The sequence below is a fragment of the Somniosus microcephalus genome, chromosome 5, assembly GCF_052327205.1.
Source record: "Somniosus microcephalus isolate GS21.2 chromosome 5, FLI_Smic_1.0, whole genome shotgun sequence".
In the NCBI taxonomy this organism is placed as follows: domain Eukaryota; kingdom Metazoa; phylum Chordata; class Chondrichthyes; order Squaliformes; family Somniosidae; genus Somniosus; species Somniosus microcephalus.
Window position 1 is genome coordinate 82,192,905 of NC_140991.1, and position 25,237 is coordinate 82,218,141.

At 42.4% G+C, this 25,237-nt stretch overlaps 1 protein-coding gene across 3 annotated transcripts in view; it reads right to left on the minus strand.

The window, feature by feature from the left end:
- rundc3b (RUN domain containing 3b) overlaps positions 1-25,237 on the minus strand; it is a 206,034-nt gene that overhangs the window by 47,925 nt on the left and 132,872 nt on the right. For 2 of the 3 annotated variants that reach the window (XM_085987901.1, XM_085987900.1), the window contains exons 3-7: positions 22,900-23,033; positions 19,740-19,825; positions 19,310-19,399; positions 11,156-11,236; positions 3,808-3,976 (exon numbers count right to left, since the gene is read on the minus strand). In XM_085987901.1, coding sequence (XP_085844027.1) covers positions 3,808-3,976; positions 11,156-11,236; positions 19,310-19,399; positions 19,740-19,825; positions 22,900-23,033 — 560 coding nt within the window. Of the gene's footprint in view, positions 1-3,807; positions 3,977-11,155; positions 11,237-19,309; positions 19,400-19,739; positions 19,826-20,080; positions 20,338-22,899; positions 23,034-25,237 lie in introns of those variants that run through there. The other variant, XM_085987902.1, reaches the window with a different exon arrangement.

The following is a 25,237-nucleotide window of genomic DNA, read 5'->3' on the forward strand; positions in this document are numbered from 1 at the left end:
TGACAGATGATTTTATCAGCGTTTGACAGCATTGAGCTGCTGCAAACACTGACAATCACTGTACAAAGGTGAGCCCTTGCACCCAGGCTCTCCAGTGACTCTCTCCTTAGGCTAAAACAGATGGCAGCTGCAGGTGAGGTTACAGAAGCAATCTGTCACTGGTGAGAGGTTCTCCCAATGAGGTGGGACTACACAAACACTTCAAAGCTTGTCACGTACAGAAAATTCTAAACACATTAAAAATGACTTTCCCAACATTTTCTTACCTCTGCAACTCACCAGTGTCCCATTGGATCCTTCACACCACTTCTGCAGCTGTCATCTACACACAAACATTACAGTAGACCCACAGCACACCACACTTACCCTGACGGGGTTTCCCGATGTCGGGAAGCCCGCAGTAGAAGTGTCAAAATTGGAAAAAGCCTCTTAACTACCTGTTAACAAGCAGTTAAGTGGCTATAATCCTCTTCCCGCTGCTAGGAGTCGGGTCCCTGCGCAAATCGGGGACCCGACTCCCGGGAAGATTGATTGGAGGCGGGTTGGGGACCCGCTGCCAATCTTTTTGATTTTGCCAACAGTCCCGCCTCCAAACCGGACCCCTGAGCACTGGCAAAATCACCCCCGTAAGGTCTTCCATGAACAAGCACAATCAAGCAGCGTTTTAGAACGCAATGGTTTATTTTTTTTCCGCAATTTATTTAAGAGTGGTAACCTGGTGCACTTTTATTAATACAGCTGAAAATGGGTTTATCACAAAAAATAAGCATTTTTAATCAGTATCTAGTCCACTATCTGTGAGTAATCGGATTTTAAATAACTGAAAATGACTTAAAAAAACTATACAGAACTATTTATTAGTTTCACTGGTGTACACTAATCAATTTTAGCAAATTAAATATTTTAATATTTAAAATCTTTTAAAAGGTGCCCACTAGTGCCCTTGCACCTAAAAAGCTTAAGTTTTAAAGCCTCCTCGAAGGGCCACAAACGGGCGCAGTTAGTGGAAACTCGCCATGGTGATTAATTCAATCTGGGGGCGTGGCCAGCTTTAATGTGATTTTTTTAAACCACCGCAAAAGATCACGGAAATTCGATTTGCACTGGACGTAACTTGCGTTTGAAATTCCTTGATCATTTGCGCTGGTTTGGCCAATTTCAGGCAAATTGCACTGGTAAAACCAGAGCAAACTAGCGGAAATTCTACCACAAAAATCTGTAAATGGCCAGAGCTGTGGAAAATTACCATCTTACATAATATGCTGCATACAGGAAGAAAAAAATTGAAGCCACATACATACTCCGTGAATGGTGTAGAATTAGCTAACGGTTGAAAGCGATCAGGGAAGGGTTAGTAGACTCAGCACTGAACATGTCAAGGCATATTAATAAAGCAAAGAGAATGCTGAACTGCATAGCCTTTTGCAAGTACCTTTGTCAAAGACTTTCATGTACAGGTTTCCCAGTCTATATTTGATGAGTCACTTCCTCAATAATAGACAACGAGGTTGGCCATCTGAAGCCATGTTGATTGCTATTTACTAGGTTATCAGATAGATAGTCCTCAAGCTTGCCCCTAATAATTGCCTAATTGGTTACTATTTTACTTTCTATTACTATTCTTTCCAATTACTTCCATTTCACTTCTCTTTACAAAGATAAGAGTAAATGGCTTTCATACAATGTATAGACGATATCATCACTAGATATCTTGGAATCTGTTTTCAGTCTTTTATTGTGTCCATTAAGTGCATCATTAACACGTTAGCAGTCAGTCTGCAGTCTCCATTTAACAGAAGATTTTAATCTGAAAGAATACCTTTCTTTTCTGGTCTGGTTCCAGATTTGTTGTACATTTAAATGGAATTGCAACTAGTTTGGACAATACTTTGAAGCTGTAAAATAAATTAACTCAAAAGGAAGCTATACACCACAAGAATGAAATTCGAAGTTTATGAAGTAATCTGAACCCCGGCATTTTATTAGTCTTTAATACACTGTCCAGGTCATCTGTAACAACACTGTCGTTTGGTTTTGTTTATTCTGCTGCTGTTTTATCAATTGGAAATACTTTTTTTTAATGAAACTACTTTATTCTTTTCATTAGTGTCTGGGCCTGCTCCTCACAATGGGAGATTATAAATAAGGTAGAGAAGGTGAGATTTTTTGTGTTATCAGGTTTCCACTATCTTGTACAAAAGCAAAATACTGCAGATGTTGGAAATCTGAAATAAAAACAGAAAATGCTGGAAATACTCAGCAGGTCAGGCAGCATCTGTGGAGAGAAAGAAACAAACAAGAGTTAACTTTTCAGATCAATGACCTTTTGTCAGAACTGAAAAAGTTAGAGATGTTTACACTATCTTGTGTATATCAAAGGACTGTAATGCAATCACAGGATGAGAGGTATTCAAAGGATAATGAACTGTGAGATTGAATCTCAAGACACATATCAACATTGGAAGCTCAAGATCAACACACCCAGCAATTTTTCCAAGGACATAAAAAGTGAAGCCTGATAATATATAATAGTGCAAAAAAGCACCAATACCCCACCTTGCACCTAAAGATAATGAACTATACATTAATGTCAAGGAACTGGGACATGGGAAAGCACAATTCACAGTTCCTTATTTATGAGACTCAACTGTATAAATGATCTGCAGATCACCCCCTCCCCCCAACCAGAGTTTATGCCATAATGGATTAGCTGTCTTTTGCTCTCACTGCACAAGTTCTTATCTTCTGGTGGTGAACCAATGGAGCTTGCTGCATGTGCTTCCATCTCTAACCGCCTTACCACCATTGCCTCAGCTATTCACATGTTCTGTATGTCTCATAAGCATCCTTAATTTCTTTGATTTCTCTCATTCCAACTCCTTTTGTCTCATGTTTCTATCACTTCATCCATTTAACCCTCTCCTGTTTTCCACTTCACAGGTCATTCTATTACTTCATATGTGGGTATGCGTATGAGCATGCGTGTGTTTTCCTTCCTCATTCCCTTTGTTCAGTCCTTTTTAAATGCTGTTCATTTGTAATTCCTTCCGATTCTGACGAAGATTACACCTGTAACATTAACACATCTCTTCTCAACAAAATGATGCCAGGAACCTTTGCACCTTTGACCTCCTGCACGGCACCAAAAAAGCTCAATGGAACCTTCAGAAACCTGGGTATTTCTCTTGTCTAAACTTTGACTTTAGTCACTTCAGACCCTAGCTTATAGTCCCCCATTTTCTTTTTAGCAATGGGTGTAGGACATGTGGAGTAAATCTGTCCTTACAATGTGAATCATTTTTCAAAACACAGCTCTGGCTGGAGTTCTGTGCCTGGAATGTTGGCTTGTTTTCTCTACTAAATAGTCTGTAAACTATTCGAGCCTTTAATTTCCTCTTGGTGTTCAGAGTATCTATTGTCTCTTTTCCTTCTCTCCTTTTTTAAATCCTGCTTTCACCGCACAAAGGGGCTCGCTTATCTTTCTAATTACAGTTCCGAAGGCGGCTTGCATCCAAAATGTTAATCTATCTCTTTTCTTTCATTTTCTAGATATAGGTTTCTACTAGAAGACAATACAATGTAATTTTCTATTGCACTGATCCTGTGGAAACACACACTGTTACCCAGGTAGGAGGTAACATGTTTGTGCTGTGCCTTCTGACTCTACCTCTGTCCCACAGGGCATGGAAAAAGTGTCTGTTCCCCTAAAGGGCATAGTTTACATCAGGAACTGATCAAGTGGAGAATTATGGTGGCTACTCCCCACCGATGAAAAGTGCAGTTCACCACATCAGCCATGACAATTACCTTCTGCTCCAATGCCAGCCTGAATTTCTGCTCCACTCGCTTGCACTTGTTGTACCAACTGTGCTCATCGGTAATGAAAGGTGGGCCAACGTTCTCGGGGGTGCTGCCTTCACTGCCGCTGCTTCCCAGAGTCCGCAACTCCTCCTCGTCGCTGCTGATACTCTCAGAGCTTTGCCAACAACATGATATTTCATGAATTAGATTTAGCTGAAACAGCAGCAGTAAATTAATTCTGTAACTATCAGCATGGTGAGACAGAAAATTGGAAGAAAGAGTAACTTGGAGCCTTCCTAGAAAACAGTACGACTCATGCATCAGATTACAGAGCATTACATTAGCAGAGAATTACCTGTTGGATTCCTGCAAGTTTATGTACGGGGAAGTTGGAATAGACAACACACTGCAGGCGGGCTGCCATTTTACTGCATGTAATTATTTTTGATGGTTTAGGTTTAATGTTTCATTACCTGTAAAGCTAGATATCCTCTGGAAATAGCCTCTCACCTAAACAGTTTGTTCCTAAATAACTAGATTTTATAGATAGTTTGTATGGATACTCAAGTAATTTCCACCCCTGGCCATATGAGCAAGATTGACCACAAGCTGCAGTTTAAAAAGGTCAAAATAGAAAACATGAACTTTAAATGTTTTTGTTTTCAGTTGGGAAGCTGGAGCAACCATTTGGAAGGTCATTATTTCACTGACTCTACAACAAAAACAACAGGGAAGGGGAAGGGTTTTAACTGGGAGTGGGTTTCGGGTGGGCAGGTGACAGTGAGCGTCAAACCCGCCTGGCATCATCAATTTGAGGCCCAGGTGATTTTAACCCCTGGCCCTCATTTACATCCCACCAGCCAGATGCTCGCCCAAATCGAGCAGAAAGAGGCAGCTGACTGCCCGCTGGCACCAAGGCAAATCACAGGGGGTGCTTTTTGACTTCGCTTTGGCCTCCTCTTGTTCCCTGCCAGGTTTTACTGAGTGCGTATCTGCAGTGGACGTCTCACCTCAGCAGGTTGTTAAAATGCATTCAGGGCTCTAATAACATCATAGGACCCCGATTAGCAAACATTGATGAGGCTCCCGCCTGAGTCAGACCCAGTTAAGATGGCGACGGGTGGGAATCGAGTGGTAAATCTTTGCACAGCTATTTTAACTGCATGCCTGCCCTGTTCCTGCTGGACAAGGTGAGTTAAAATTTCTAACAATTTGCTATTACATGTAATGATGCTACTACTGTAAAAATAAAAATCCCCAAAGCTTCACAAATAGTGGTAGATAGCGAAATAGATGCTGAGCCATACAGGGGGAAATTAAAGAGGTACTGAAAAGCTTGCTCAATAAAGATGGGTTTTGCAGAGGAGAGAGAATTGTTCAGTTGTAAGGGTTTAGGGAGGGCGTTCCTGGGAGTAGGGCTGGGGCAGCTGTAGGGCATGACACCAATGGTGGGACAAAGGGTGGGAATCTCGAGCGGCAGAGCGGGGCTATAAAAGTCCCAGAGACCAGGTAAGGCCTCACAGCGTCGGCGGGAATCTCGAGCGGCAGGGCGGGGTTATAAAAGTCCCAGACACCCAGGTAAGGTCTCACAGCGTCGGCGGGAATCTCGAGCGGCAGGGCGGGGTTATAAAAGTCCCAGACACCCAGGTAAGGCCTACCAGTCTCCAGTCTGGGAACTCAGAGGGAAGGAGAGAGGTAAAAAGTAATCCAAGTGTGACGTCACCAGAAAGCGGGTAAGTGATTGGTTGGTAAGTATTTCTCCCTTTTTAAGCTTAAATCTCTTTGGTTTATAGTTTCTAAGGTGTGATATTCACCATCTAGAATTGGGGCAGAGGGTATTTAAGAATAATATTAATAAATTTAATTAATTACATAGAATGGGAGATCAGGTGATGTGTTGCTGCTGCAATATGTGGGAGCTGGTGGACACCATTGATGCTCACGGTGATCACATTTGCAGTAAGTGTTGGCTGCTCGAGGAATTCCGGCTCCGTGTTGAAGAGCTGGAGTCCGAGCTTCAAACACTGAGACACATCAGGGAGGGGGAGAGTTACCTGGACTCTGTGTATCACGAGGTATTCACACCAATTAGATTAATTAATTCAGATGTAGTCCGTGGCCAGGGTCAGGATGGTGTGACTAGAAGTGAGGCAGGTACGGGAATCCAGGAGGTAGTGTTGGAGGAGCCGCAGCCTTTGCACTTGTCCAACAGGTTCGAGGCTCTTACTCCCTGTGAGGATGGGAACAGGGACTGCGGGGAGGATGAACAACCTGGCCACAGCACCGTGGAGCAGGGGGCCATTCAAGTGGGGTGAGTTAAAAGAAATGTTGTAGTGGTAGGGGATAGTATCATTAGGGGAATAGATAGAGTTCTTTGCAGCCGAGAGCGAGAGTCCCGAAGGCTGTGTTGCCTGCCCGGTGCCAGGGTTAAGGACATCTCCTCTGGACTGGAGAGAAACTTGGAGGGGGAGGATCCAGTTGTCGTGGTCCATGTTGGTACCAACGACATAGATAGGACAAGGAAGGAGGTTCTGCTGAGGGAGTTTGAGCAGCTAGGGGCCAAATTAAAAAGCAGAACCACAAGGGTAATAATCTCTGGATTATTACCTGAGCCACGAGCGAATTTGGCTAGGACAAATAAAATTAGAGAGTTAAATGCGTGGCTCAAAGACTGGTGTGGGAGAAATGGGTTTTGCTTCCTGGGACACTGGCACCAGTACTGGGGCAGGAGGGAGCTGTTCCATTGGGACGGGCTTCACTTGGCCAGTGCTGGGACTAGAGTCCTGGCGGATCATATAACTAGGGCTGTAGAGAGGGCTTTAAACTAACTAGTGGGGGGGAGGTTCCTAGAGAGCAAATAATAAAAATGACAACAGAGAAGGTCATAGACTTAGGTAGCAGTGGGGAAATTAAAAACCAGAGCGTGTCAGGAAGGGGCAGAAGGGATGGAGTAAAAGGTAACGTAATAAAAAGGGCAAAAGCAGGAACTAAGTGTCACAAAACATATTTGAAAGTTCTCTATCTGAATGCACGTAGCATTCGTAACAAAATAGACGAGTTAATGGCACAAATAACTACATATGGGTATGATCTTGTGGCCATTACAGAAACATGGCTGCAGGGTGACAGTGCCTGGGAATTAAACATACCAGGTTATTTAACGATCAGGAAGGACAGGCAGGAAGGAAGGGGAGGTGGGGTGGCTTTGTTAATAAAGGACAGAATCACTGTAATACAGAGAAATGATATTAGGTCAAAAGATCAGGATAATGAAACAGTTTGGGTGGAGGTAAGGAATAATAAGGGGGAAAAAAAGCACTAGTGGGCGTAGTCTATAGGCCTCCGAACATTGGCAACTCTGTTGGACGGAGTATCAATCAGGAAATAGTTGAGGCTTGTAATAAGGGAACATCTATAATTATGGGGGATTTTAACTATCATATTAATTGGACAAATCAAATTGGGCAGGGCTGCCTTGAGGATGAGTTCATTGAGTGTATTAGGGATGGGTTTCTTGAGCAGTATGTAACTGAACCGATCAGGGGGCAAGCAACCTTAGATCTGGTCCTGTGTAACGAGACAGGATTAATTAAAAATGTCCTAGTAAAGGATCCCCTTGGAATGAGTGACCATAACATGGTTGAATTCCATATTCAATTAGAGGGTGAAAAGGTTGGATCTCAAACAAGCGTGCTAAGCTTGAATAAAGGAGACTATGAAGGTATGAGAGCAGAATTGAGTAGAGTGGATTGGGAAAATAGATTAAAGGGTAAGACGATACATAATCAGTGGTGTACATTTAAGGAGTTATTTTACAACTTCCAAAAAATATATATTCCACTGAGAAGAAAAGGGTGTAAAAGAAAAGACAGCCATCCGTGGCTAAGTAAAGAAATTAAGGATAGTATTCAACTAAAAACAAGGGCATATAAGGTAGCCAAATCTAGTGGGAGGATAGAGGATTGGGAAAACTTTAAAAGGCAGCAAAAAAATAACAAAAAGATTGATTAAGAAAAGGAAGATAGATTATGAAAGTAAATTAGCAAAAAATATAAAAACAGATAGTAAGAGTTTTTATAGTTATATAAAAAGAAAAAGGGTGGCTAAAGTAAATATTGGTCCCTTAGAGGATGAGACCGGGAAATTAATGGTGGGAAATATGGAGATGGCAAAAACACTGAATGAATATTTTATATCAGTCCTTACAGTAGAAGACACTAAGAATATCCCAACACTGGGTAAACAGGGGGCTAAAGGGGGGGGAGGAGCTAAACACGATCAAAATCACTAAGGAAGTGGTACTCGGTAAAATAATGGGACTCAAGGCGGATAAATCACCTGGACCTGATGGCTTACATCCTAGGGTCTTGAGGGAAGTGGCGGTAGGGATTGTGGATGCATTGGTAATAATTTTCCAAAACTCCCTGGACTCGGCAAAGGTCCCGGCAGACTGGAAAACTGCTAATGTAACACCCTTATTTAAAAAGGGCAGTAGACAGAAGGCTGGAAACTATAGACCGGTTAGCCTAACATCTGTGGTAGGTAAAATTTTGGAGTCCATTATTAAGGAGACAGTAACAGGACATTTGGATAATCATAATTTAATAGGACAAAGTCAGCATGGTTTTATGAAGGGGAAGTCATGTTTGACAAATTTGCTGGAGTTCTTTGAGGAAGTAACATATAGGGTGGATAAAGGGGAACCAGTGGACGTAGTGTATTTAGACTTCCAAAAGGCATTTGACAAGGTGCCACACAAAAGATTATTGCTTAAGATAAAAAATCACGGGATTGGGGGTAATATTCTGGCATGGATAGAGGATTGGCTACCTAACAGAAGGCAGAGAGTTGGGATAAATGGTTCATTCTCAGACTGGCAATCAGTAACTAGTGGTGTTCCGCAGGGGTCAGTGCTGGGTCCCCAACTCTTTACAATCTATAAACGATTTGGAGGAGGGGACCGAGTGTAACATATCAAAGTTTGCAGATGATACTAAGATGGGAGGGAAAGTAGTGAGTGAGGAGGACATAAAAAACCTGCAAGTGGACATAGACAAGCTAAGTAAGTGGGCAGAGATTTGGCAGATGGAATACAATACTGGAAAGTGTGAGGTTATGCACTTTGGCAGGAAAAATCGTAGAGCAAGTTATTATCTTAATGGCAAGAAACTGGAAAGTACTGAAGTACAAAGGGATCTGGGGGTCCTGGTGCACGAAACTCAAAAGGTTAGCATGCAGGTGCAGCAAGTGGTTAAGAAGGCCAATGGAATGTTGGCTTTCATTGCTAGGGGGATAGAATATAAAAATAGGGAGGTATTGCTTCAGTTGTACAAGGTATTGGTGAGACCGCACCTGGAATACTGCGTACAGTTTTGGTGTCCATACTTAAGAAAGGACATACTTGCTCTCGAGTCAGTACAAAGAAGGTTCACTCGGTTAATCCCGGGGATGAGGGGATGGACATATGAGGAGAGGTTGAGTAGATTGGGACTCTACTCATTGGAGTTCAGAAGAATGAGAGGCGATCTTATTGAAACATATAAGACTGTGAAGAGGTTGGATCGGGTGGATGCGGGGAAGATGTTCCCGATGATGGGTGAAACTAGAACTAGGGGGCATAGTCTTAGAATAAGGGGCTGCTCTTTCAAAACTGAGATGAGGAGGAACTATTTCACTCAGAGGGTGGTAGGTCCATGGAATATGCTGCCCCAAAAAGCTGTAGAAGCTACATCATTACATAAATTTAAAACAGAAATAGACAGTTTCCTTGAAGTAAAGGGAATTAAGGGTTACGGGGAGCGGGCAGGAATTTGGACATGAGTCTTGGTTCGGATCGGTCATGGCCCTGTGGGTAGCGGAGCGGGCCCAGGGGCCGTGTAGCCTGATCCTGCTCCTATTTCGTGTGTCTAATTCTGTTAGATTCAGGAGATGGTTCTGTGATAGTGGATTGGCGGTTAGGATCAGATCAGCCATGATCTTATTGAATGGCGGAGCAGGCTCGAGGGGCCGATTGGCCTACTCCTGCTCCTATTTCTTATGTTCTTATGTTCTAGGATATGCACAAAAGCCGGTGTAAGAGGAGTGGGTGGGGGGGGGGGGGGGTGGAGGATGAGGGAGAGGAAGCACAGAGAATACAAGGCTGGAGGAAGTTGTATAGACAGAGATCGGGCAGTCCAAGACCATGAAGGAATTTGAAGATGATGGAGGAGTATAAATGTAATACATTGGGGGGGGGACAGAGCCAGTGTAGGTCAACAGGGACAGGAATGATGTGCATTCAGGGCTTAGTGCAGGATACAATATGGGCAGTTGAGCTTTGAACAAGTGAAGAGTCTGAGAAAGGTGGAAAGAAAGCAAAGAGGATACTGAAATAATCAAATCTAGAGGTGGGTAAAGGTTTTAGTAGTGGAGTGGTTCAGGTAGGAATGAAGGCAAGCAAAGCTGCATAGGTGGAAGTAGCGATGATACATGTGGGGTTTAAAGCTCAGCTCAGGGTTGAACAGAAGACCAAGGTTTTGCGCGGTTTGATTCAGCCTGAGCAAGTGTACAGGATGGCAAAGGAGCGGGGTGTAACCTAGTGTCAAGAACAAGTAGTTCCGGGTTCAAAGAATCCTTATAATAACTAAAATGAAAAACAAGGATACAGCCTCCTGTAAGTGTAAAGTTAAACAATCCAGCTATAAACCAACGGCAGTTTAGAAAAGGCTTTTTCTTTTAAGTTTACAGAGAGGAAAATATACCCCAATGTCTTACACCCTGCAATGTAAAACATCCACACTTTAGATCATTCCCTTTGGAAACCTTTTTATTCAGAGAACAGATTTAAAATGAGAAGAACGAACGAACTTGCAGTTATATAGAGTTTTATTATCATGTCCTCAGGACCAACGGATTACTTTCCAAGTGCTGGGATTCTGATTTCAGAAGACCCGCTCCAGCTCCATTGAAGCATGTGACATGAGAAAGCAGTGCACATAATTTGGTACCCCAAGATCCAGGTCGGGAGCCCTATATAATATAGAAGTGTCCATAGGTGGCCTGTGTATTTCAGCACCAAAACCCCACCTTGCACCTAAATAACTTGTATCCTGAGTAATTCGGAGTTTTATCTAAGATATCAGTGAACTAATTTCGAAATATGACTGAGAAAACAATAGCGCACAGTCTGGGGGCAAAAAGTCACTAAATATTACTGAGTATGAGCTGGCCTTCAATCTTTCCTCATGGCCTACTAGTGTAATATAAATATGCTGAGGTTGAGAATTTTAGTAGAGCTAGCCAGAGATTTTTAACCAGATGTTATTTAATTGTGGTGCATTGAGGAAAAAAAATACACAAATTAGGATGAATCTACCTTTGTGTGAACTTCAGATATGGGGTATAGTCTATGACAGCAGGACAATTGCCATCCAAACTCTCACCCTTTAAACAGAAGCTGAAAGAAAAGAAGATAAATTATTTATTCACTACTTTCAAGCCAGTTACTAAACAGATCACACCTCAAGGTATCCTTTGAAAGTTTCATTACTATATTTTACTCATTTATAAATGGTACAATTTCAAAAAAATATTTCATCGACAATGTTTGTTTTTCCTTGATATTTACAAATTAAACATGCAGAACTACAGAATTTGGGAGTTGGGGAAAGTAACATGTATGTAATGTGCAAGCTCCAGGACCAAAGTGTGAGATTCATTTGTAGCAAGAAGGGGAAATAGTTATAGGCAGGGAGACCTCCAGCCTATAGTGGTGCTCAACAGCCTAGAGGGGGAGACAGCCTTACAGTGAACATGTCTCTTTGGCAAAGTCCTTCACATGAGGATCTGGATTCAAAAGCCGGTGAAAGGCCAGCCCAGTACACAGCTTTGGATTTGGGCAACCAGAACCTCAAGTTGAGTTGTACATCACAAGTTCTCGTGCATAGATCCTTCCATCACACTGAAGGCAGATGTCCATCATACAGACGATTAGTAAATTCTGATGTTTGGCATGATAATTCCTTGAAATGAGACTTGAGGGGACCTTATATTGATATACAAGTTACTAAGGAAAAAAAGAACTTGAATTAATATCGTGCCTTTCACAACCTAAGGATATCCCAAAGCATTTCACAGCCAATGAAGTACTTTTGAAGTGTGGTCACTGTTGCAATGTAGTCAAACACAGCAGCCAATTTGCACACAGCAAGATCTCACAAACAGCAGACAATAGTGAGGGGATTTATGGGGCAAGTGGGTAGTATTAGATTTGATGCGGGCAATCACAGTGAGATGGCCAAGCAAACTTCAGACCTTGAGAGAGAACCATTAGGGCTGGAGACCAGTTGAACCAGGGACAAGGTTGTGATAGTTTTCTTCTGTGCTAATCATCAAATTAAGGAAGCGGAGATACATAGCAACATAGAAGATAGGAGCAGGAGTAGGCCATTCGGCCCCTCGAGCCTGCTCCGCCATTCAATGAGATCATGGCTGATCATCCAAATTCAGTACCCTGTCCCTGCCTTCGCCCCATATCCCTTGATCCCTTTAGCCTTAAGAAATATATCCAACTCCTTCTTGAATATATTTAGTGAACTGGCCTCCACCGCCCTCTGTGGCAGAGAATTCCACAGGTTCACCACTCTCTGGGTGAAGAAATTCCTCCTCATCTCAGTCCTAAATGGCTTACCCCTTATCCTTAGACTATGACCCCTGGTTCTGGACTCCCCGGCCATCGGGAACATCCTTCCTCCATCTAGTCTGCCCAGGCCTGACAGAATTCGATGAGATTCCCCTCTCAATCTTCTAAACTCCAGTGAGTATAAGCCCAATCGACACAATCTCTCCTCATACGTCATTCCTGCCATCCCAGGTATCAGCCTGGTGAATCTTCACTGCACTCCTTCCATGGCAAGAACATCCTTCCTCAGATAAGGCGACCAAAACTGCACACAATACTCAAGGTGCGGTCTCACCAAGGCCCTGTACAATTGCAGCAAGACATCCTTGTTCCTGTACTCGAACCCTCTTGCTATGAAGGCCAACATACCATTTGCCTTCTTAACCGCCTGCTGCACCTGCATGCTTATCTTCAGCAACTGGTGCACAAGAACACCCAGGTCTCTTTGCACTTCCCCTTCTCCCAATCTATTGCCATTCAAATAATAATCTGCCTTCCTGTTTTTGCCACCAAAGTGGATAACCTCACATTTATCCACATTATAGTGCATTTGCTATGTTTCTGCCCAAATCGTACTGGAGTTTCACGACATCCTCCTCACAGCATACCCTCCCACCCAGCTTTGTGTCGTCTGCAAATTTGGAGAAATTACATCCAATTCCCTCGTCCAGATCATTAATATATATTGTGAACAGCTGGGGTCCTAGGACCGATCCTTGCGGTACCCCACTAGTCACTGCCTGCCACTCAGAAAACGACCAGTTTATTCCAACTCTTTGCTTTCTATCTGCCAACCAGTTCTCTATCCAAGTCAATACCTTGCCCCCAATCCCATGTGCCTTAATTTTGCATGCTAATCTCTTATGCGGGACCTTATCGAAAGCCTTCTGAAAGTCCAAATACACCACATCCACTGGTTCTCCCTTATCTATTTTACCAGTTACATCCTCAAAAAATTCCAGTAGATTAGTCAAGCACGATTTACCTTTTGTAAATCCATGTTGACTTTGTCCGATCCTGTCACTTCTTTCCAAGTGCTCTGCTATTACATCTTTTATAATGGACTCTAGCATTTTTCCCACTACCGATGTCAGGCTTACTGGTCTGTAATTCCCCGCTTTTTCTCTACCACCTTTTTTTGAATAGTGGGGTAACATTAGCTACTCTCCAATCCATGGGTACTGTTCCAGAGTCTATCGAGTTCTGGAAGATGGATTAAGGTTGGGAAAAGCAGGAGGAATGGTAAGAAAGCCTGCAAAGATGCCTGTGAGCTGTCAATAACGAATAGATGCCAGACACTGCCCAATGCCACAGGAGATAATAAAGTCTTGAAAGAAAAAGGTAGCTAGAATACCAGAGGGGACAGCTCAAACCAAGACATAATCTAAGTCACAGAGGGACTGTGGTTGTAGGGGACTCCTTATTCAGGAAAATAGATAGCCATATGCACTAGATAGACAAAGCTAACCTGACAGTGGAACTCGAACAGTACACGTCGATCATCCCTTCTCACTTTTCCTCAAAGGGTCAGGACCAGGCCTTGTGGTGGTAGTGCACATAGTGGTAAATGAAAAAGGGAGAAATAATATGGGGGTTTTAAAAGCCACGTACACTCAAAGATAGGGGAGGCAAAGTTGTGTTCTCTGGTGTAATATGAATGATGTATAGAATGTTCAAAGGACAGAGAAGGAGGTGGTGTAGACATACGTTAAGAGACAACTGGGAGGTAAATGAAGTTGATCCTGAGAGGAGGTAAGCTACAGATAGAATTACTTTGGATAGAAATCTCTAATTTGAAAAACTCTAATCAATCATGGAGGGGAGAAGGGGGGTGGGGTGTATGCTACAGACCACCAGGTCAACACAAGAAAGACCGCTTGCTCTATGAAGAGATAAAAAGGGTATGTGAGAACAGGCAAGTTATTTTCATGGGTGATTTTAATCAACTCAATATAAATTGTGAAAACCTAAGTAACTTAGGGTCAAAGTTGGTAAGTGTGATGCATAACTGCTTCATGATTCAATGTATAAGGGAAGCTATGAGAGGCAGTGCTCATCTTGACCTGGTATTTGTAAAATGACCTAGGCAACATACAGGAAATGGAAGCTGTAGCTTCGTTGGGGGACAGTGACCACAGAAAGATCAAGCTTAACTTGAACTGCGACCTAATTAAACTCAAGACCATGAGCAACAACTAAATTCAAAGTTATGAGTGAAGATTTAAAACCAATAGATTGGAGGAGGATGCTTAACAACAACACTTCAGTAGAAGATAAATGGAACTCTTCTAAAAGAATACTCAGAGATAACAGTGCTGCAATTGGGGCAAGGCTGACACTTCCAAGAATGCATAATTCATGGGATTAGTACACACTAGAATCCAGGTTAATCCTAAGTATTTTATCAAGTTAAACCACAACTATAGGACAAGGGGACATAGACTCAAACTGGTAAAAGGTATACTGAGGATGGATGTCAGGAACATCTGCAATGATGTTCAGAGCGGAATAGTGAAGGGAAAAGTTATGGAGTCATTTAAGAAGCAGCTGTGGGATGTGGAGAGGGGGTGGGGGGAATTGCATGTTCTCATTGAAGGAGGAGTTAGATGAGCAGAAGGCAAAAAAGGTCAAGATGAAGGACTAAGGTGGAATCACTAAAAGTGGTAGTTCTTGGTTAGACTTGCTTGGAGAGAGAGAGATAAAGAAACTGTCTTTGAAGAACTGAAAGAACAAATATTTTAATTTCCCCATCAAAGGGCATAGAGGAGATGAACATGCAGTAATTCAAGAATTGCACTGTAAAGAATTGAGGCTGTGTGCACTGGGGACATGTGAACTGATAGAGACTTAAGCACATAATCTAGGCTGACACTCCAGTGCAGTACTGAGCAAGTGCTCCACTGTCAGAGGTGCCATCTTTCGAATGAGACATTAAACCGAGGCCCCATCTGTTCTCTCTCAGGTGGATGTAAAGGATCCCACAGCTCTATGCGAAGAAGAGCAGGGGAGTTTTCCCCGGTGTCCTGACCAATATTTATTCTTCAACCATCATCACTAAAACGGATTATCTGGTCATTATCACATTGCTGTTTGTGGGACCTGGCTCTGCACAAATTGGCTGCCGCATTTCCTACAACAGTGACTACACTTCAAAAGTAATTGATTGGTGGTAAAACGCTTTGGGATTTCCAGAGGCTGTGAAAGGCGCTATATAAAGACAAGTCTTTCTTTCTGTTTTTTCCTTTTAAGAATGTAATCATCCAAAAATGAGTGAATAGGGCTGGATAATGAGTGGAGGAGGCTATTGATTTGAAAGAGTAACAGCCTGTCTGTTAGAGGGGAGAAAGAACAAAACCCTCAGGATCCGTGTTAATCGGGTGGGGGAAGGCACAGAGAATGAGCCGTCAACAACAGCACCAATAAAAGAAAGGAAACTAGACAGGTATGAATACATTAAAGGTTTGGCCAAATCAGTAATTTAAAAAAAAAATCACTGTCCAGAATTCTGGCAATGGTTCCACATTATTTACAATATATAAAGTTTATTTTTAAAATCCTCCATGGCAGAATGGTATAATTTACAAAATCAACAATTTTAAATATGTTTAAAATGAAAAAAGGCAACAAAAAAAATACATCAACTCTTGGATGAGAGATTTTCTGATATTAAAATCCAGTTTCTGTCGTATTGAAAAATAGAAGTAGTTTAGAATTCTAATGTTCTGCAAATTTATGCTGTGACATCCAGGCTGTGTGGCAGCTGCTTATAACATATGTTGAAAGAAGAATATTCAGTCTGCCCAATTAGGACAGGCAGCCTGTACATTTTCTTATCCTCAATAATACCATTCTTCAACTTTTGCCAACTGGTCCTAAAACTGCTCTTTTAAGATTCATTGAAGAAAGCAGGAGCTACCACTCAAGCAACATCAATCGGTCATTTTAGAATCATACAGCACAAAACTAGGCCATTCGGCCCATCGTGCCGGCTCTTTGAAAGGGCTAGCCAAACCGTCCCACTTCCTTGCTCTTTCCCCATAGCCCTACAATGTATTCTCCCTTCAAGTATATATCTAATTCCCTTTTGAATGCAACTATTGAACCTGCTTCCACCACTCTTTCAGGCAGTGCATTCCAGATCATAACACACTGCTTAAAAAATATATATATTCTCATCTTCCTTCTGGTTCTTTTGCCAATTACCTTAAATGTGCGTCCTCTGGTTACATGCCCTCCTGCCCGTGGAAACAGTTTCTTCTTCTTTACTCTATCAAAACCCCTCATAATTTTGAGCACATTTATTAAATCTCTCCTTAACCACCTCTGCTCTAAGGAGAATAATCACAGCTTCTATAGTCTCTCCACATAACTGAAGTCGCTCATCCCTGGTACCATTCTAGTAAAGCTCCACTGTACCCTCTCCAAGGCCATCACTTCCTTCCTAAAGTGTGATGCCCAGAATTGGATACAATACTCCAGCTGAGTTTACACAAGATTAGGGTTCATGGGATTGGGGGTAATATATTAGCATGGTTAGAAACATAGAAAAATAGGAGCAGGAGTAGGCCATTCGGCCCTTCGAGCCTGCTCCGCCATTCAATATGATCATGGCTGGTCCTCTATCTCAATACCATATTCCCGCTCTCTCCCGATACCCTTTGACACCTTTTGCATCTAGAAATCTATCTATCTCCTTCTTAAATATATTCAGTGACTTGGCCTACACAGCCTTCTGTGGTAGAGAATTCCATAAATTCACCACCCTCAGTGAAGAAATTTCTCATCTCAGTCCTAAATGTCCTACCCCATATCCTGAGACTGTGACCCCTAGTTCTAGACCCCCCAGCCAGGGGAAACATCCTCACTGCATCCAGTCTGTCTAGCTCTGTCAGAATTTTATACGTTTCAATGAGATCCCCTCTCATTCATTTGAGGATTGGTTAATGGACAGAAAACAGAGTAGGAATAAACGGGTCATTTTTGGGATGGCAGGGTGTAGCTAGTGGAGTGCCGCAAGGATCAGTGCTTGGGCCTCAGCTATTTACAATCTATATCAATGACTTAGATGAGGGGACTGAGTGTAATATATCCAAGTTTGCTGCCGATACAAAGCTAAGTGGGAAAGTAAGCTGAGATGAGGAGAAATTTCTTCACTCAGAGGGTTGTGAAACTTTGGAATTCTCTACCCCAGAAGGCTGTGGATGCTCAGTCGTTGAATATATTCAAGACCGAGATTGATAGATTTTAGGGCACTAAGGAAATCAAGGGATATGGGGCTAGGGCGGGAAAGTGGAGTTGATGTAGAAGATCAGCCATAATCTTATTGAATGGCGGAGCAGGCTCGAAGGGCTGTATGGCCTACTCCTGCTCCTATTTCTTATGTTCTTTTATTCTGAGGCCTAACTAGTGCTTTATAAAGGTTTAGCATAACTTTTTTGCTTTTTTAATTCAGTTTCTTGTATTCACAACATCAGATATGTTTCTTATTGTGAAGTTACTGGAGCATGCTGAAGGATCTCAAATGCCATAATGAAGTTGATTCAAAATATTTCAATTCATTGGACAATGTTTATATCTAGAAAGAAAGAAAATGAAGATAGAACTTGAATTTATTCAGCACCTTTCATTTCGTCAGAACGCCCCAAAGTGCTTCACAGTCAATTAAGTATTTTTTTTGAAGTGTAGGCACTGTTGTAATCTAGGTAAACATGATAGCCAATTTGCACACAGCAAGGTCCCACAAACAGCAATGAGATACATTACTAGGTAATTTGTACAAGTTCTTTATTTCAGATTTGCCTCAGAAAATACAGACAAACTTGGAAGAACAGAAAATGGTAGAAAAAGCAGGTCGGTCAAGATCTAGAAAGAGAAAAAAATAGGTCAATGTTTCTTAGTCAGAATTGACAACGTTGCCACGAAAGATTATATAATCAAATCATCTGTTTTTCAGATTTCCAGTGTTTACAAGTTATTTTCTTCTGCTTGACCAATCTTGAATTGCTACTTCCAGACTAGAGCACAAAGTAATAAGTTAGTTATACCGTACACTTTTGGATCAATACGAAGTGGTTTCAGCGTCATGCTGATATAAAATCTGTGCTATAACCTTGGTGTAAAATCTCCTGAATTAAACCTAGGCAAGCTGTGTGATAGCAGGGAGGTAGCCTCTCACAATGTGCTGTGGTATAACTGAAACCAGTGCAAAGCAAAGTTTAAAGAAAATTCTCAGGCATTTCATTGGACTGTGTGATCAAGTGTCCCTTGTCTCAGGGCTGATACAAGTGCTGGCCATCCTATGTGTTCTCAAAACCAATTCGATCCAGTCAACCAGAGGCAGTTCAGTGCTCCTGTTGGATTCAAACAAAATACACATACTTCAAACTCGTCACAGATGAATGGAGCCCATGTCTCTCCATCCTGACAGTCTCCCCTAATCTGAAACCGTTGGTTTATATAACCCCCTTGCTGGTTTGCTTAAACCAGGGATACCAGTGACCACCATCCATTCCCCATGGTTCTAGTAGCCTATACCATTGGGAGTGGATGTACACTTCATCATAACTACTTGGGATCTTTTCAAACTTCATTTTTAATATGTACAGTGTTAGCAGAAAATGGATTGTCTTGCATTTTGTTTGTTAAAGTTTAATCTGCATTTGAAGAATGGCGAGCAGAAGTGAGTGTGTGTGTTTGTGTGTGTCTGTATTTTTCTCAGCCAGAAAGCAATGCATAACTAGTGGTATAACTTGGGTCTATCTAACCTGCAATTACACAACTGTCTCAAGCCGGTGCCTTTTATGTACTTGAGCTCTAACAGAATTCAGAGAAATGAATTAGATCAATTACCTGAAGTCAATGGCATTGAGTCCAAGCAGCATGCCAGCAAGCATATTTGCTTCTTCTCCCAGTACAATTGCCCCATCTTCATAATATCTCCTGTAAGGGGAATTTTAACAAGAGTCATTCATGGCCTCAATTCTATTTACGGAACAGATGACTTACGATCAATCAGTTTTAATGCTATACATCAACCAGCTGGGTAATGAACATTGTTACGTCTCTGGCCAAGCGAATCAGAGGACAAATAAATGTTGTCTGCGTCTTCACAATAGTCTTCTGGTTCATGAAACAAAAAAAACTCATTTATATCGTTCATTACCAGCAACAGGCTTTTAAAAAAAATATATATAATTTTATAAAGTCAATCTAAGTTCAATTTCATTAGTTTCTGCTGTTATATCATAGGTGTCACATTACATGGATAATTTGTAAATACCTTGTTGTTTTGATGTCCCTCAGGGAAGTAGAGATATACTCAGACAGACGCTTCTCCATGAGCGCTACTCGGATCCATGCTCTGCCCTGTCAAGTTACAAGAGGCAGAACAGAAGCATTACAGAATTAAAATGCATTGAGTAAACAGCTACATTATTCTTCTGTTCACTGCACTGACAGCTGCATATGGTGACAACACAAGACGCATTTACATCAGCCATTTGGAGCCAGTGTTTTACATACCATTCAAGCAACAATTCCTACGGCTCATTGACAGTAAAATGTATAATCACAGCTGTAAAGAAATAAATGCCCATCACTGCATTCGAAGTACTTGCTCACATTAGATGAAAAGGGGCATCTTATGCCAGTCTCTCTGACCTCTTGTGAATGCTCCATCAGGCTGATACAGAAAAAGACCCACATCATTTGAATACAAATTTCATCAGCTGTCAGCAAAAGGTATTAAAAAGAAACAGATGAAGTGTACATGCTACCAATTTATAACAACAAAAACTTGCATTTATATGGTGCCTTTAACGTAGTAAAACATCCCAAGGTGCTTCACAGGAGCACTATCAAACAAAATTTGACACCGAGCCATATAAGGAGATATTAGGACAGATGACTAAAAGCTTGGTCAAACAGGTAGGTTTTAAGGTGCATCTTAAATGAGAAGAGAGAGGTAGAGAGATTTAGGGAGGGAATTCCAGAGCTTAAGGAATAGGCAGCTAAAGGCACGACCGCCAATGGTGGAGCAATTAAAATTGGGGATGCGCAAGAGGCCAGAATTGGAGGAGCGCAGAGGTCTCGGAGGGTTGTAGGGCTGGAGGAGGTTACAGAGATGGGGGGGGGGGGGGGGGGCAAGGATTTGAAAGAAGAATAAGAATTTTAAAATTGAGGCGTTACCGGACAAGGAGCCAATGTAGGTCAGCAAGCACAGGAGTGATAGGTGAAGGGGACTTGGTGCACGTTAGGATACAGGCAGCAGAGTTTTGGATGAGTTCAAGTTTATGGATGGTGGAAGAAGGGAGGCCGGCCAGGAGAGCATTGGAATAGTCAGAGTTTTGGATGAGGTTTTCAGCAGCGGATGAGCTGAGGCAGGTGATGTTACAGGAGGTCCCGACGATTGAGCAGATATGTTGTCGGAAGCTCATCTCGGGGTCAAATACAACACCAAGGTTGTGAATGGTCTGGTTAAACCTCAGGCAGTTGCCAGGTAGAGGGATGAAATCGGTGGCTAGGGAACGAAGTTTGTGGCAGGGAGTGAAAACAATGGCTTCGGTCTTCCCAATATTTAGTTGGCGGAAATTTCTGCTCATCCAGTACTGGATGTCGGACAAGCAGCATGACAAATCAGAGACAGTGGAGTGGTTGAGAGAGGTGGTGATGAGGTAGAGCTGAGTATCGTCAGCATACATGTGGAACTGGACGTGTTTTTGGAAGATGTGACGGAGGGGCATGTAGATCAGAAATAGGAGGGGGCTAAGGATAGATCCCTGGGGGACTCGAGGTAACGATGTGGGAGTGGGAGGAGAAGCCATTGCAGGTGATTCTCTGGCTACAACTGGATAGATAAGAATGGAACCAGGTGAATGCAATTCCACCCAACTGGATGATGGAGGAGAGGCGTTGGAGGAGGATGGTGTGGTCAACCGTGTCAAAGGCTGCAGACAGGTCGAGAAGGACGAGGAGGGATAGTTTACCACAAAAGCATGAATCATTAAGGCAAGTGATTTATCATTTGGAACTGCTCAGAAATAAATATTTTTGCAAAATAAAAACAGAAAATGCTGGAAATACTCAGCAGGTCAGGCAGCACCTGTGAAGAAAGAAACAGCGTTAACGTTTCAGGTCGATGACCTTTCAATATTTTTGTAAAATTGTGGTACCTGAAAATCAAATGATGCTACTTGTGGCAAGTGTAGAAATTTGTAGGATTTGTTTTGGGACATAGTGTCATGCCAAACCATTTGGCCATTCGATTATTTGTTTCACATGGTTGTGTAAAGGACTAAAGTGAGGAATGAGCAAGGCTGAGCACTATTAAAATACAATTTTAGAACTATACATTCCAATTCACCTAGATTTATGATGGAACTAGGATTTCCCCCCTCACTAATTTTCTTTCCCTTCCTCTCTTGAGGGTGAGGTAACTCTGCTACATTGTCCAAATTGCCATTATTTGTGTGTGTATCTCAGCAATGGGTGTCAGCAGGTTATTGAACTGTGGAGGTATCCTCACCCAAAGCTGTCCTTCATTCTTGTACACTTCCAGCTAAGATCACTGAATGCCAATCAACAGTTGGAACCCAGGCCAATTCATCCCTCTATAAGGCCAACAGTAACACACTACTCCAACTAGCCCAAAATGCAACTGCCTGTATGTTGTCCTGCATTAAATCCCACTCACCCATCACCCCCATCCTCGTTGACCTACACTGGCTCCAAATCCCCCACTACATGGCCCAATTTTAACCCAGCCCACCCAATGCAAGCAGGGTAGGTGGATGCTTAAAATGGTAATCAGGGTATTTGCATCATGTTGCCGACTGGTTTGTGCCTGCTGTCATTTTAACTGGTGGCATTCCAGCAGCACAAAGGCCACCCACCACTGGCAGATAGGGGCAATTTAAAGTATGAAAGTTGCAGTCCAATGACGCTATCGGCACCGCAATGGGATTTTAACTTCAAATTAGCGATGGCCCGCACAACACTAAAGCCGCCAGTGAACGTTGCCTTGGGACCCCGGAAACATTCGGCTCCCGTTCCTATTCCCGCTCCCGCCCACCAGCTTGTATGTTGTTTCCATTGGCTTTGGGCGGGAGACAGATCTTAAATATAAAATAAGACCCGGGAGTTAAAATGGCCCGAGCCTCATGCTGACAAGTCCATGGGAGGCTTTCACCCACCTTACCCACACAGATCCTGCCCCAGGTTAAAATTGGAGCTAAAATCCCTGTTCTCATTTTCAAATCCTTCCAGGACCTCATCTTTGGCACTTACTTTTGGGTTGCCACTGGCTGTGTGAAACCTACCTGTTGGGAAGTGACAGCATTACCGTGAGTCTTGCACAATATAAAAGCAGCCATCGATAGCACCGACTCAGTCAATGTTTACAAACAGTAGAACAGAATATGAAGATACAGCCACTTTCTAACCTTTGCCCTTGACGAGCTTACGTTCTCCATGTTTTCAATGCTACTGATGCAGTTATGGGGAACCTTACTGCATGCCACACGGATGAAGTCCCAGAAGCTTCGAGGGCTTTCGTAACCAAACCAATTTATTTGACCTGTAGCACAGAAATAGGAGACCAAGAATAAAAATACTGATCTACAAAATTAGTAACTTCTCTCAAGCAAAACTCAATTGTTTGAAAGGTTCTTCAAGACAGACTCAAAATCTTCAATAGTCAGGAATTAATCCTCTTCCACCAATTATAATTCTCCATCACTTTCAACCCATCCTCTTTAAATATCCACTTCTTTCTTATCTCATCTGACAGCTGGGAAAGTGGGATTGCTTAGGCTTCTCCATACTGCAGTAGTACAATTTCACATGATCTTGTGCTTCTGAAGGCCAAGACAGGGCCGATTATGTCAATTCCCTTTTTCTTCCCCCTCCAAGAAATATGGTACAGTGCAATATTGTTCCATCCAGAAGCCAAGTCATCAACAGAAGATGTAATCTGGCAGACAGGCTCTTCCCCATAAATCTGAGGTTCATACATCTCAGTTTAGAGTGCTATCAGCAGAGGTTTGGGAGCAGATTTCTTACCCTATCTCGTGGCTATGTAATGGCAGAGAGCAAAGTGAATGCAAAGTTACATAAATATTGTCGCATTTCATGGAATCACCAGTAGCTCTAAGGATTGGATACTGCACTCCTCCCATTCACAGTGCATGTCTGAATCCCAGCCTGAAATAAAATTTCAACTCAGCCATTTTCATGCCTATGTCTATCCAATCTTGCTAAGTTATTAGATTGAGGCCTTTTGGGGGAGTGGATCATTTGGAGAAGGGAAGGAATTGATAGGAACAGTCCTGATTTGTTCTACAAACAAACAGATTCCTGTAAGATCATCACAGAAGAGTATTGATGACGCCTGATCAACTCACGCTCAACAGTCTTTTCTTTGGCTTTTTGAGAATTGGGTCATCCTTGGGTCAGTACATTTCCATTAATATGCTCAGCCTGCACTGCATTCAAAAAGTGTCAATACACTTCCAGCCTGAAAGTCTGAATAATGAACCTAGTCAGCAGCTTGAGTGTTAATGTACTTTTATCCCAAATACAGAACACAGCTAGAGAAACTGTAACATGGTCTGCTATTTCATCAAATTATCCCTGATGGTTGCTGAGAGCAGAGAAGAATTTAAGTTAATCTGTGGCTTGTCATTATGCAGAACAATTTATCCATATCCTAAAGTGTACTCAGGAATGCTTATTCAGTAAATGATACTCAACTCTCTACTCAAAATTTCTGGATGCAAAAGACTGAGTTCCAGGCAACAACATATAATAGGAGATTTATATTTTTAATTTAAAATAAAGAGCGATGAGGATACTCAAAAAACAAATTCCCACTCCAAGTTATTCCTGTTTTATACACCACCTGAAAGAATGACCAGGTGGCATTCTCCCAGACTTGAATATGCCAACTATCAGCTTTTTAAGCTACCAAGTCAGTGGCCTAGAAATTACAGGAAACTCTATCAGGCAGCGACAGGACCGGCGTGGTACCGGTTGATCAAAAAGTCCGGATTACAGAGAGGTATACTTACGAGAGCCCTGTACATGGCTACAGGTGCAGGAGCCCCAGTTACACGGCACTTGTGCAGGAGTCCTGGTTACATCAAATCAAAATCAAATCAAATCAACTTTTATTGTCATTGTTAGTGCACAAGTGCAGTACAACGAAATGTAGGCTTGCGGCTCCCGAGAGTGTACAATTTGGATTAGGACACTTAAACATTTCAACATACCTTTGTACATATATATTAGCATAAATATGACCATAATAAAGTGCATCGGCAGATGTGCAGGCTTTAGTGTTTATTTGTGGAGTTCAGTAGGATGACAGCCCTGGGAAAGAAGCTGTTCCTAAATCTGGTCGTACGGGTGCAAATGCATCTGTAGCGTCTTCCAGATGGTAGGAGGGCGAACAGACTGTGGCTGGGGTGGGTAGGGTCTTTGATGATGGACCATGCCCTCCGTAGGCAGCGTTTCTGATATATATGTTCTATGGTCGGTAGCCGGGTGCCGGTAATGCGTTGGGCAGTTTTGACTACCCGCTGCAGGGCTTTCCGGTCATGGGAGCTACAGCTGCCGTACCATACCGTGATACAGTTTGTCAGGATGCTCTCTATAGTGCAGCGGTAGAAGTTAGAGAGGATCGGGGGTGACAGATTACATCCCTTCAGCCTCAAGAAATATAGGCGCTGCTGGGCCTTCTTCACCAGAGAGGAGGTGTTGAGGGACCAGGAGAGGTCTTCC